Source organism: Colletotrichum orchidophilum (assembly GCF_001831195.1).
Source record: "Colletotrichum orchidophilum strain IMI 309357 chromosome Unknown Scaffold_223.1, whole genome shotgun sequence".
NCBI classification, from domain to species: domain Eukaryota; kingdom Fungi; phylum Ascomycota; class Sordariomycetes; order Glomerellales; family Glomerellaceae; genus Colletotrichum; species Colletotrichum orchidophilum.
This window is the reverse complement of record NW_019173179.1, coordinates 1,081-14,163: the sequence shown is the minus strand read 5'-3', so window position 1 is coordinate 14,163 and position 13,083 is coordinate 1,081. Positions and strand designations below refer to the sequence as shown.

At 55.2% G+C, this 13,083-nt stretch overlaps 4 protein-coding genes across 4 annotated transcripts; 3 read left to right on the top strand and 1 right to left on the bottom strand.

Moving 5' to 3' along the window:
- Positions 1-1,709: 1,709 nt before the first annotated feature.
- On the top strand, positions 1,710-4,721 carry CORC01_13915 (fungal specific transcription factor domain-containing protein; the record flags this gene model as incomplete). Its single annotated transcript, XM_022625530.1, has 3 exons — positions 1,710-2,441; positions 2,496-2,861; positions 2,913-4,721. 3 exons carry the CDS (start codon positions 1,710-1,712, stop codon positions 4,719-4,721), a joined length of 2,907 nt encoding a protein of 968 aa, XP_022467950.1.
- A 1,245-nt stretch (positions 4,722-5,966) lies between these two features.
- CORC01_13914 (NUDIX domain-containing protein) lies at positions 5,967-6,639 on the top strand (the record flags this gene model as incomplete). The annotated part of the gene is made up of 3 exons (XM_022625529.1): positions 5,967-6,069; positions 6,126-6,331; positions 6,463-6,639. The coding sequence occupies 3 exons, from the start codon at positions 5,967-5,969 to the stop codon at positions 6,637-6,639; spliced, it is 486 nt and encodes a 161-aa protein (XP_022467949.1).
- A 2,347-nt stretch (positions 6,640-8,986) lies between these two features.
- On the top strand, positions 8,987-10,053 carry CORC01_13913 (uncharacterized protein; the record flags this gene model as incomplete). Its single annotated transcript, XM_022625528.1, has 2 exons — positions 8,987-9,471; positions 9,531-10,053. The coding sequence occupies 2 exons, from the start codon at positions 8,987-8,989 to the stop codon at positions 10,051-10,053; spliced, it is 1,008 nt and encodes a 335-aa protein (XP_022467948.1).
- A 1,480-nt stretch (positions 10,054-11,533) lies between these two features.
- CORC01_13912 (pectate lyase) lies at positions 11,534-12,701 on the bottom strand (the record flags this gene model as incomplete). Its single annotated transcript, XM_022625527.1, has 2 exons — positions 11,534-11,957; positions 12,028-12,701. 2 exons carry the CDS (start codon positions 12,699-12,701, stop codon positions 11,534-11,536), a joined length of 1,098 nt encoding a protein of 365 aa, XP_022467947.1.
- Between the last annotated feature and the right edge of the window lie 382 nt (positions 12,702-13,083).

Sequence of the window (13,083 nt, the reverse complement as noted above, 5' to 3'; positions counted from 1 at the left end):
AAAGCAGCGCCACACCGAGGTGACGGAGGTGAACTGTTCGGTGAAGGCTGAAGCGATGGGCAGACGAGAGACACGATTTCGTGCCAATCATTCTGAAGCGACGAGTCTAAAGTTTGCTGCCCAAGCTCGGCATTTCCTGCCAGTCTTAAATGCTTTTTGGGCATGCGTTTCGCTTCGGGGCCTCTGAGAAGCGGGGAAGACAGAAGCTCAAGACAAGGTCTCCCAAGTCTAAGGATTTCTGCTCCATGCATTCTTTGAGAGATGTACATTGTACAAAGATGCGAAACGAAACTCTGATCGATGTCGCGATAGTTAGACCATACAGACTTTGTCCGATTCCGTATGCCCTGCATGCGTCCGAACAAGTCTTTAGGATCGGGAAGCGTGTCGAGCTTGGGCACATGGAGGAAACGTGCCTGTTGTGGGTTGTCTTGCGCGATTGTGGGATGGTTCGGCTGATTGATAATAATTAAACAATTTAGTCTTTCGGAAAACTGGTCATAACAGTGAAAGCTTCCATGCATTGGATATGCGCCATGAGGTGGGCAGACTGAAATGAACCGTTGCAAACACCGGGTTGGAGTCGAGTCTGGGGAATTCACACTCTCGGGCAAAGGCAAGGGCGCCGTTCTCGGAGATATCGGAGTTGGTGCGCACCGACCGTCGGCGAGGGTGGTGGTGCTCATCCTCATCGTCTCAACCCAAGGGAGCCCGAGCCAGTTGGTTTTCATGTTCCATACCCTTAAGTAAAGTACCTACCTTGACGATGATGTTGTGCGCAAACTGGAGGAATGTAGTCAACTTGTAGTCGCTGGAAAGATTGGCCTCACCTGTCGAGTGAGAGCATAACGCCGAGTAAATAGAATGGTCTCTGCCGAGAATCTCGGAGGTACTGGCGGAGGTACTGGCTACCTTATGCACCGGACCGCGGCGGCTCACCGAACCTCACCTTGGCTCGGTCTGTCGCCATGCAAATCGGGGCCTTCCGGTGAGCTGATCAGGGTCGCTTCCGAGGTGAGGGGAACCAATGGGAAGCGTTGCATTGCTGGCGGCGGCCGATGCAGGCGCCCCGCCCCACCCATCATCGGCTTGCCGGTCTACCTTAACCTCCGACCCTCGATCGGTTCCCCTGCTCCATTCGGCTGGCTGCCATGCTTGTTTTTCCCCCATTCCCTGTGCACAGAGGGTGGCTGGCACCAGATCGACCACCGTCCTTCTTCCCACCCCCACCTACCACTGCTGTTGCTGCTGCGCCTTTCAGTCGACGTCCTTTCGAGTCTATCCCACCAATCCCAACAAACATCCAAGAGTCGCCAAAGACAACCTCCAACGCCAGACAACCAAACACCAAGCAGCCAATCTCACAGCTTACCGCCTTTTCGCGCAGGCAGCTGTGTTTCTGACATGCTCTAGGCTCGCGTCCTGGGCACGCCTCATGTCTCTGCGTGGGTGAAGATCCAAGAGCCAAGAGCCAAGAGCAAAACAGCGTCGCAGGATTCCCCCCGCCATTTGTCAGCCTTCTCTACTCTGGTTGCCGAACCGTGTGTGTCACCACTACCGCACTCTATCGAATCCTGTCCCTCAAACCCCAATCCAAACCTTCGTGATCCTTCCCTCCCCGACAAACCACCGCCACTGCGAACGACCAGCCTTCCCAGCGACGTCTGTACGTCCCCTAGACACACGAAAGATCAAGGACGACGGCCGCCATGGATAACTTCTCGCCGACAAGTCAGCAGTCGAACCCCACGACACCAGCCAACGCAATGAGTGCTAACCCCCACCATTCGCCAAACTCCCCGACGATCCACGACTTTCCCGCCCTCAGCCGCCATGGCGCAACCTCAATACCCCCCGATCAGCCCGTGGCCATGACGGCCTCCGGCCAGCCAGCCCTCAATCCCCGAAGCTGCGTCACCTGCCGCCGGCGAAAGGTCCGCTGCGACAAGCAGATGCCGTGCAGCAACTGCCGCCGCGCCGTCATCCAGTGCATCTACCCGGCGCCCGGCCGCGCCCCCCGCCGTCCCCGGCCCAAGGACCCGAATGCGCCGCCCAAGAACTCCAGCGAACGCGAGGTCGAGCTCATGAAGCGCCTGCGCAAGCTGGAGGGCATCGTGGAGGAGCTCAGCGGCCAGATTGAGGTCGAGAGCGGTACGGGGAGCAACAGCGGCCGCCAGAACTCCAGCACGGGGAACTCGCCTGAGGCTTTTGGCAACGACCTGAGCTCCGACCGCGCTGGCAGCTCGCAGAGCGGCGCTGCTGCCATGAGTGCTTTCAAGGAGGCCGTGACGCCCAACAGGATGGAGACGGATCCGGAACCCAGGAGGCCTGCCGAGAGGCAATCTGGGATGAGTAGATCGTTTGGCCGACTTGTGCTTCACGACAAGGGAAAGACGAGCAGATACGTGAGCAGCGCATTCTGGTCAAAGCTCAATGACGAAGTGAGTCACCCGAGTCATGTTTTGCCTTCCTCGTTGCTGACAAGGATACTGTAGCTTGACGAGCTTCGCGAAGAGACGCACGCGTTGGACGAGGATACCGATGATTCTGATGTCGAAGATACGCCAGACCACTCCCCAATACTAGATAACGACGCTGCAACAGACCACCATGCCTTCATTCTGGGGTACCGGTCTTCCGATGTCGACTTACGCAAGCTGCATCCCTTGCCATCTCAGATTCCCTTCATGTGGCAGGTTTACCAGGAGAATGTAGAACCATTGCTCAAGATCCTGCACATTCCGACAATGGAGAAACTCATCCGCGACATGCGACGAAATATAGATGAGCTTACACCCGGAAACGAAGCGCTGCTGTTTTCTATCTACTATGCGGCGATTACGTCAATGGAGGATGAAGAGGTGAGTGACGTCCAATCCCAAGGCGACGTGCAGTGACTGACCAGGCCGCAGGTTGAGAAGAACTTTGGATCAAAGAAGGAAGAGATGCTCTCGCAATATCGCTTCGCTCTCGAGCAGGCACTCGCCAAAGCAAACTTTTTAAACACATCGGACATGGTGGTCCTCCAGGCCTTTGTCATGTTCCTCACCCTGGTCCGCAGGGAGGACGACACCCGATTCTGCTGGACGCTGACCGGGTTGGCGATCCGCATCGCGCAAGGCCTGGGCATCCACCGCGACGGAACGAATTTCAATCTCCCCCCTTTCGAAACCGAAATGAGGCGCCGCTTGTGGTGGGCCATCTGCACGCTAGACCTCCGGTCTGCGGAAGAGCTCGGCAGCGATCTCACAATCATTGACCGATCTTTCGATACCGACCTGCCTTCTAACTTGAACGATGCAGACATTGAACCGGGCATGACAGAGGTGCCGAAATCGCGCCTGGGAAAGACGGACTGCGCCGTGTCGCTGGTGAGATATGAAATTTGCTCGCTGTCGAGACGGCTCCACACTGTCGGATCGGCCATGCCTGGCGTCTGCCCACGGGATGCTGCGTCGAGTCTCGAAGAGCGCGAGCGCATGCTGATCGAAGTGTACGACCGGGTCGAGGAGAAATTCCTCAAGCACTGTTTCACCGATGACGACCCTCTGTTCTGGATGGCGGCCATGATTGCCCGTGTCATCATGGCCAAGATGAGCCTGGTCATTTACCAGCCGCTGCTGTTCCCCGGCAACGGCCACGAACTCTCCAACGAGGTCCGCGACAGGCTCTTTATATCAGCCATTGAGATTGTCGAGTATAATTACATCCTAAACACAGATCCCCGCTGTAAGCAGTGGCGGTGGCTCTTCCAGACCTATCGACAATGGCATGCGATCGCCTACGTCCTCATGGAAGCCGGACGGCGGCCGTGGTCGGCAACATCGGAGCGAGGTTGGGAAGCCGTCAACAACACGATGCGCTTCGATAGGGACCCGTCCGAAATCTCGAGAATGGCAGATCACATGGCCGTGTGGGTCCCGTTGCGGAAACTCAGCGCCAAGGCGACGAAGCATCGAGAAGCAGAAATCGTCCGTCTCAGAGCCGACCCGGATGCGGCGCGCCAACTGGACGTGGACGATCGTATGAATCCCATCCCGGCTAGGCTCGGTCCGGTGCCCGGAATGGAAATCAAACACTTGCAGATTCGTACCCGCTGGCGGAACCTGGTACGGACGGACGGCTCCAGCCCGCTGCCACCGCCGGCCAACAACGCAACACAAAACCAAGCCGTGCGGCAGCAGCAGCAGAACGCGACGCCTCGTGGTCCGGTCATCCAGCCCTCAAACCCGACAGTCCAGGCCCCGACGCCTACACCCCAGGAGAGGGAACCCGAGTTCATCGACACGGTGATGATGGCGCGGGGGTTCAACCCTTACCACATCTGGGAGTCCATCTATCCAGCGGCGGAGTCCATGGCAGCCGACCCGAATAACACCCTCTTCCCGCCCAGCGTCTCGCAGCCGCAGGCGTCGCAGTCCATGATGTCCTCGGCCGTCCCGTCGCCCGCCGTGTCCACTGGCCAAAGCCTCGACGGCGACCAGCGACTGAAGCAGCAGGCCATCGCGATGCAGTCCCAGCCCGCTGTCGCGTCATCGTTGGGGGATAACCAGCCTCCGTGGCTGTGGTCTGACCCGTTTACATCGATCAATAATGTGCCTGTTGATTCTATGGATGTCAACATGGACAATTTGGACGACTTTAACTGGCAGAATTGGCAGGAGAGCATCAAAGGGTTTGAGATGGATCCGGATAACATGCCCCAGAAGGGAGCGTGGTAGGATGTATAATGTGTGGGATGAGCGCGGTTTAGTAGACGTGGGTTTGGATGTCTCCTCTCAGGCGAAGGCTCTCGGAGAGCCCATGTAATGATACCCTCGGAAGCGGAAGTAATGAATGATGATGGATTCTTACACACCAAGTTCGGCGTAGCCTATTGCCCTTGACTCTTGCGTCCTCTCTTTTTGTGCATTCATCTTCCGGCCTTTACTCGGGTAGGTTATTCAACCCGCCAAAGGCATGGCAACCTTCACATCATGAACAACTGCGCCCGGACTCGGAATCAGAAACAAGCTTAACCTCATGACAAGACCACAACACCATTGCCAGGCCTCCAGAGACCAAAAAGATGGACGATCTGGGAATCGAACCCAGGACCTACCGCATGCTAAGCGGTCATTATACCACTAAACCAATCGCCCATGTGGGATGATCTAGCCCGGACTTGAACCGGAGACCTTCAGTGTGCCAGACACGAGAGATGGAGCTCTTGGACTGTTAGACTGACGTGATAACCAACTACACCACCAGACCAATATTTGATGAAGATTGTGGGAGAGTAGTCCCGGTTGTAGGGTAACGACGTGGAGTTGGTGCAGGTTGTGAGGTTGGCGTCGAGCGGATGGGGACCAGCTTGGGGATGGGGTTGAGACGGATGAAGCAAGTTGCGGCTCTCTTCCGTTCGTTTGGTGGCTCTACGGTAATAAGTGCACTAGGGTTTGATTGTGATGACATCGAACTATAGAATGATTGTTCCATATTGGAAGTGTATTCTCACCCACTCCCATAGCCTCGAGGCGAAGTAGGATCATGTACGCCGTATATTGTGCCATGTTGATCAAGTGTAAGCCCCCCGAGGCTGACGGACGGGGCTGATTTCCTCCAGGCGGGAGGCCCCGCCGCCGCAAGTACCTACCTATGTGTGCCGATAAATACCCTCCGCCACCGGCCCGACGAATTGCGCGTGGGAAAGAAAGCCGAGTGACCAGATCTGACCGACGCGAATGAGTGCGGAACAGCAAACAAAGCGGATGTTTAGGGAGCAGTTGTATGAGTCAAAGTCGAATTCCCCTGTAACCAACCAAAACCACTATTCAGCTCACCAGTCCGACATCATCTCCAGCTATACCTATACCTCACGTCTTGGCGAATTGATAATTCATTTGATTTCAAGTTTGTGAAGAGAAACCCGTTTGTTGTAGGTTGTGGCACAGGACAAAGAACGAAACGGAGATTGAAAAAAAAACATGGATCTCAATTACTTGTATCCCCGCGTCGGCGTCGCGGCCATCATCCAGCGCCGGGACGGCAAGGTCGTCATCGGGAAGCGCGAGAGCAGCCACGGTGCAGGTGAGAACTGAAACCCTCGTCATGGATCAAGCTGACGGCTTTTGTGGAACGGGTAGGCACACTACAGCTACCCGGCGGCCACCTGGAAAAGGGCGAGTCCTTCTTCGCGTGCGCGGAGCGGGAGACGATGGAGGAGACCGGTCTCGCGGTCCGCGGCGCCGAGGTCGTGACGGTGACGAATGATGTGTATGAGGATCTGGAGCGGCATTATATTACGATTTTTGTGCGGTGCGAGATGGAGGATGAGAACGCCGAGCCTGTTGTGAGTGAAAGATCATCTCCTCCTCCCCCTCCTCCCAGTTTTGTGCGTGGGCAAGGTTGAGAGAACAAAAGACAAAAAAAAACCCCCCAAGATGATGTGCAGTGCAGTCTGCTGACTCCTGAATGATGTAGGTCCGGGAACCTCAAAAGTGTTCTGGGTGGGGGTGGATGTCGTGGCGGGAGGTGAGAGATGTCAACCAAGCGGCGAAGGGGGGCGTCGGCCCTGGCATGAAGCTGTTTTTGCCGTTGCAGAATCTCGTGGAGGGGAATCCTGACCTTGGGCAGACTGCAGACGCGGAGGGCAATTGAATAGCATGAGATGTGCCCTGTATTTTGACGTCATTGAGCACCCATTTACATTGTGGGAGCAAACAATCTTACACAGTATCAAGGGATATGCAGTCAAAAGACAGTTGAGGAGTTTCGAAGGCCCGTGGCAAACGTGCAAGAGGGTCGGACATCTCGAACTTGATCTCAATACCCATCAGCCCTGGCCGTTGGCTGACGGGATTAGGTCAATTCATTCAGAACCTTGTGACGAACAGTTCTTGTAGATCTCTCTCTCTTTGTCAAGCAACAAATGCGCGGGGCACAAACTAGGTACGGCTTCAAAATACAATCTTTGGCTGGTTGAGAACGGGTTAGACTGCCCAAAGCTGGGCCACTGGGAACCAAAGTCCCTTTAAACACTTTCTGCGCGTGGCATCCGGGGAGGGATTCGGTCACTGGGGATGCGACCTTTAGGGGAGTGTGACAAGCCGGCTCCCTAGATTGACGGAAACCTCGCTACATTTTTTTGTCTTCTGCCCTGCGCGAATAGAAGACTTACCGCTCTGACGGTCTGTAATTTGTAGTAGTCCCGTAGCACCGAAGTGAATCCCATACCGCTCTCGACTCCCAGTTACAGTGATAGTGATGCCTTGTAGCGATGCGTGCGCGCAAGGAACCGCCGAGTTACTGTCCAAAGAACACTACCTTGGGTATGACAGCTCTCGTAAAGTACCTAGAGGACCCCCGCCCCCGGGACATCGCTCGCCGAATTTGTAGCCGAGTCGCAAACTTTGAAAATAAAGAATAGATTACTTTTTAGAGTTGAATTAGGCCCCGAAGACCTCCGGTAGTAGTATGTGGTGAGCGATTCCCGGCGGCGGCCGACCCCTGCCTTTCCTTGACCGAGGCTGCAGCCGAGATTTGTCAATTTGAAATTTCTCTTTGATGAGGGGGACCGGGGCTGGAATCCTTCTGCCTGGAGGATTTGCTTCAAGCCTTCACGATGGCCCCATCTTCAACACGACGTCGACTCCGCGGTGTAGGGAGAATGTCGACATTCGTGAAAGCGTGTCGGAGGAGAACTCCGTGAGACGTTGAACTCGTGTTGACATGGGCTGCCGGGTTCGCCTCCCATCGTTCAGGTCTGTCGCATAGCTACTGACTTTTCTTCTGTGATTACAATTCTTCAGTCGCGAGCTTTGAAGGACATGTCTGTTCATAGTCTCCTGGCATCGATACTCCCCTCCATCTGTTGGAAACCGGACTAGGTCTCGCTGGGCCGTGAACAACTCGGCCGACACAGTAGAAACTGCACGACAATAAAAACTCTGTAATCTGCTGTGATTGACCAGTTTGCCGCGCAGACTGCGTTGGCAGCCGGGCCATACCACCGCCCATATGGCGTGTATCTGAAGCGGCAATTCAACAGCGATCAGTGGCTTAGACCAAACCCTGGACATCCCCCCATCAGAAGCATGAGCTTGGCGGCTAGGGTTCCACTGCCCTCCTCGATTCTGGGACGGTCCTGCAGCCTTGATACGAGTCTATCGAGAGCGCATGGCACCGGCTGGGCAGTGTGGGCGTTGTCGTTGGTCCAGCTCTGCTACGACTCTCCGAGAGAGGCAGAGTTTCAAATCTCACTTGCATCCCGCTGGCCCTGTCATCTCAACTCGCATATGCACGGTCGTTGGCCGCTGACAGACTTTACGACCCCAGCATCGCTACGACAGGCCATCTTCTCTTCGCCCTGCCGACCCCCCCTGGGTTAGCGGGCGCACCGTCGCGTCAAGGGTCAAGGCCTTGCCCATTGGACACCGTCCCGTTGCCTACGACATGATGGGGGCACATCGCAACTTGCGGCTGTCGATGCTGCTATCCCCCTTGGGGAAATGCCTTTCGAGATGGACTACCGAGGTCGAGCAAAGAGGAGACCAAAGTCCCCGTTCTCACGCCCAAAAATGTCAACCTTGCTGCCCGCTGGTAGACGCTCGATCTAGGACGGGGCAAGGATGATGACATGACTTTGTTCTTGCTTTCCCCCCAACGGTCGATCAATCATCACGGAGCTATGTAGGGTCGCTTGTCCTGTGGGTCTCTCCCGGTCTTGAAGCTTGGTGAAGGATGAACCGGGGCTTTAATCCTCTGCCTGCTGCTGGTCGTCTTCCGGGTGGTGAAGTGTATATCTTGACTGCCATCCCTCAGAATCGGCTCGCGGCGTGATCTTCCAGAAATGCTGCTTCTTGACTTCGAGCCGTGTCGTTGCTGAGTCCCACCCACCTTCACTTTCTTTTATCTTCTCTAGTTTCAGGTACCCCGACCATCGATCCATCGAGTAGAGTAGTGGTGGACTATCAGCGAGGCGAGCACCACATATCCCCAATCAACAATGCCGTCAAATTCACCTGAAAGGCACCTGGTCGCATCGGAAAATCACAATATCGCTTCTAGACAGGCATCCCAAGACTCGGATCACGAGGTGAAATATCAAACAGGACTGATGCCCGCCGAATATACGGGCCTCGAGGTCGCCTCGCCCTCGCCCTCACCGGGCATGCAGTACTACCAGCCCGCCCCCGGTGCAGCTCCAGCCGCCACGGCGCCGGGTGGATATGCGCCGTATCACGACCAGCACAACGGCCTGGGGTACGAAAGTCACCAGCAGTACCCCGCACACTCAGCGGCCGGAACGGCGTACGGGGCAAGCCAGACGGGGATACCGCCAAAGAAGAATAAGAGGATATGGGGCATCCCAGCGGCAACGTTTTGCGTAGCGGTTGTTGCTCTGGTATTCTTTCTCGGGACGATTGGTGCCTCGGCTGCTGCGGGAACGATTGCGCAGACGCATGCGGCGTATGTCCAGACGTGTGAAGCGTACGTGAACACAACCAGCAGATTTTTGCAAAGCATTGGGAACACTGACACACGAAAAGCAAACTCGAAAAGTCGTCATCACCGTCGGCGTGTGCGACAAGTGGATCACCCGCAGCATCCGCATCCGCATCGGCCTCGGGGACCGCGGCCCTCTCAGCATCCGCAGCGGCAACGGCATCGTCATCCTCCGCGTCCTCCACCCCGACCTCCTTTACCTCGATCCCGCTGCCGGGCCAAGCATCCTCGATCCTGGGTGAAGCGACGACAAATTGCCCGGATCTCAGCTCCGAGAACAAGACGTACACGGTCCCGGGCTCGAACCTGCGCTTCGTGCGCGAGTGCGGCAACAATTACCCGACCAACGACCTCGGTCACATCCCATTGACGAGGATGGAGGACTGCATGAACCTCTGCGCGGCGCTCGCCGTCACGACGCAGAGCACTGACGGGCCGTGTATCGGTGTCGCGTGGGTGACGGCGGGGAAGCAGGGGACGGATGAGAATTATTGCTGGTTGAAAAGTGCTAAGGGGGCGCCGGATCCAAAGGCGAATATTGAGGCGGCGTGGCTTGAGAGGACGTGAGGGTGGAGGGGGGGCGGGTATGAGCTGGGTGTGAGTGGGAGAGACCTGAGTGAGATGAGATGGAGACGACATGAGACGGAAGATGTCTAGATGATGCTGCCTTTGAGACAATACCACCATTTACGTGTTTATTTTTACTGATGTGTTCGTTCGAGGCTTCTAGCATGTGGTCTCGACGGTTGTGGTGATGTGAATCGGGTGGGCCAAGCTTTGCGTATGTAAGGTAGGTATTTGTGAGAGGCTGGGTTGAGTCTGTGGAACCTCTCCAGAGCACATTCATGACACCATTTGATGAAAGTCAGGTTCGATCGTAAGGAGGAGGCACTGAGACCACCAGTGTAAGAGGTGCTGCGACCGAGGCCGAGGTAGAGGTCGAGGAAGCTGGAGGGGACGAGACGGTAGCAATTAGGGCTTGGAAGACCTTGGCCACCTGCTAGAGGGCGATTCCAACTTATATAGCAAGACAGAGTCTGCTCTCTATTACAGCTTCGAGAAGCGAGTGCGTGTAATGAGAAATGCATTGCTAGAAAGGGAGAAATGGATGTCAGAGGCTTGACGATGCAGGGAGGCGTTTGATGGGGAGAGTAAGAAGCTGGATGTGCACAGGATGACCGATTGAAGCTGAATGCTCATCGATCCTTGGCTCTTTACTTTGTTGGTGTCTTGGTTGGGCTGGTGACTACGGGAGTTGAACGCCAAGGGGAATAGATGTTGATCTCTTCAACTGTCATTCATATAGACACCAATTTACAACGACACAGCAAACAGGACGACTGACGTACTACCAGTGGCAATATTCCCTTTCCATGTCATAAAACCAGTCTTTACTGTAAGAATTACTATAATTAACATAATTTGGTTGGCAGTATAGATGGTTTTAATGAATTACAAGGTAGTCATCCATGTGATTTGAGGTGTCTGGGACTTGCTGATGTCTCCCTACGGGGGACTGGAACAACGAGGGTACATGTAATCTTGGAAAAGCACCATTATAAAATTTTACCCGAGCTGCGATGAACGTCATGTTCACCAAAATCTCACTGCAAATTTCCACCGAGGAAGTCAGGTCAACCGGCTAAAGTACCTTATGAACACCTGGAGTCTTCTCAAAGTTGTTAGGGAAGCTATTGAAGCGTGTTATATGTTATGACCAACAGTTTTGGAACCTTGATGGTTTCTCAAGAAGACCATCCCTCAATTTCATTTTGCGAGACTTTTGATACGGCAGGCACCCAGACTTAAAGACACATGTGCTTGATTGACCTGCAAATCCTATAGTTGTACGAATATTTACAGCTCGAACAGAAACCCTGACTCGGAGACATTGATTCCGAATCCCTGAGAACCAATCCAAGATCATCTGGCAATATACAGTGAAAAGGAAAAAATCAAATACATTGGGCCCCTTACCACTAAGCCAAATCATCATCTCATTGAACTCTTTTTACCGATATCAACGAAAGCTATTTGTGGCCACCCCTTAGCAGCCGGATGTCTTGACATCAGTCTGCACGCAAATGGTCGGATCATCAGCCGCATCGTCAGGCTCGCCGCCGCCGGTGACGCCCTTTGAGTTCTTGCACACCGTGGCACTACCAATGACGCAAGCGCCGTTGATGGTGACCTTGTCGCCGAGGTTGCTGTTGTAGTGGGCGACGGTCTTGCCGCCGTCAACGTAAATGTTGTTGAGGACAGCAGTGCGCGCCGTCTGCTCCTTGCAGTTGCCGCACGAGCGCCAGAACTGGCCGACGTTCTTTGCGTAAAAGTCCGAGACCTCAACTGTGCCGCCGCCGTTGTGCTGGAAGAGCTTGTCCGGGGCGTCGCGGGCGCCGCCGCCCTTGACCGTGGAAGTACCGCTCTTTTGGCGGAACGTGGCGCCGTCTTCGCAGACCTTGTCCCACCAGCTGTTTCACGCTTGTTAGCTTTTTTCTTTGCTGGTGGAGTTGTCACCGTGGGGACCGAGAGGTGGCTTACACGTTGACGAGGTTGCAGCTGCCCTGGCACTGGATACCCTCGCCCGCGCCGGCTCCGATAATGACGTTACTGAGCGTGGCACCGTCGGCGAGGATGAACGCCGCGTCCTTTTGTCCGCCCTCGCTGCCCGTGCAGGTGCTGGGAACGCGGTCAAACATCTTCATGCCGCCGTCGAAGCTGCCGGTGATGGTCCGCGCCGCGGACAGGTTCTCGATGCCGGCTGGGGTAGGGAAGGTCTTGACTATGCCACCGCCGCCACCGGTGCCGGGAAAAGTGCCGTTGCTGACTGTGCTGCCGCCCCCAGATCCTGAGCCACCAGAGCCTGAACCTGAGTCGGAACCGGAGCCGCTACCGCCCTTATTCTTATCCTTGTTTTTATCTTTATTCTTGTCCTTGCTCTTATCCTTCTTCTTATCTTTGGGCTTCTCGGCACTTGGTTCAATATCGGGAGTGTCCCCGCAAGTTTCGTTGTCACCGGGGTTGGAGTATCTAATCTCCACCTTGGCGAGACCTTCGACCGGCACGCCGCGGGGCTGTTGAGGCGTCATGACGGCGCGGGCGAGGCGGCCGACGCCTCCAACGTGTTTGCGGGCCGGCCGCTCGTAGCCATCCGGGCGGATGGGGTTCGCAGCAGCCAGCGCGGCAAGAGAGAAGAGGACCAGCCGGGACGCCATGTTTGAGGATGGTATCGATGAAGTGTTGTTTTTTTTGGTTTTATGTTGCTGCTAGTACCAGACTTGAAGGAGAGTACAGGAAATCAAAGTAGACACAAACGAGATGAAGCAGTGAACAGATGTGGGAGAACGATTTGTTTGAAGGAGGGAATGAAGAGAATGTTGGTTTGGCGATTAGAGCCTGGATGAGAGAGAGCATCTGCTCATAAAAAGGGGAGGACGAGGGTGGTCTTATATCCCATGTCCAGAATCACTAGTTTCGTGTAGTCTAAGCCCTTGAAGGCGGTTTCTCATCGCGCCTGAGCTTGCCCCTATGCTCTACAAATTGCAAAATGATTTAGTACAGAGACACCGGTCGCCCACCGAAAGACCAAGGCCAAGT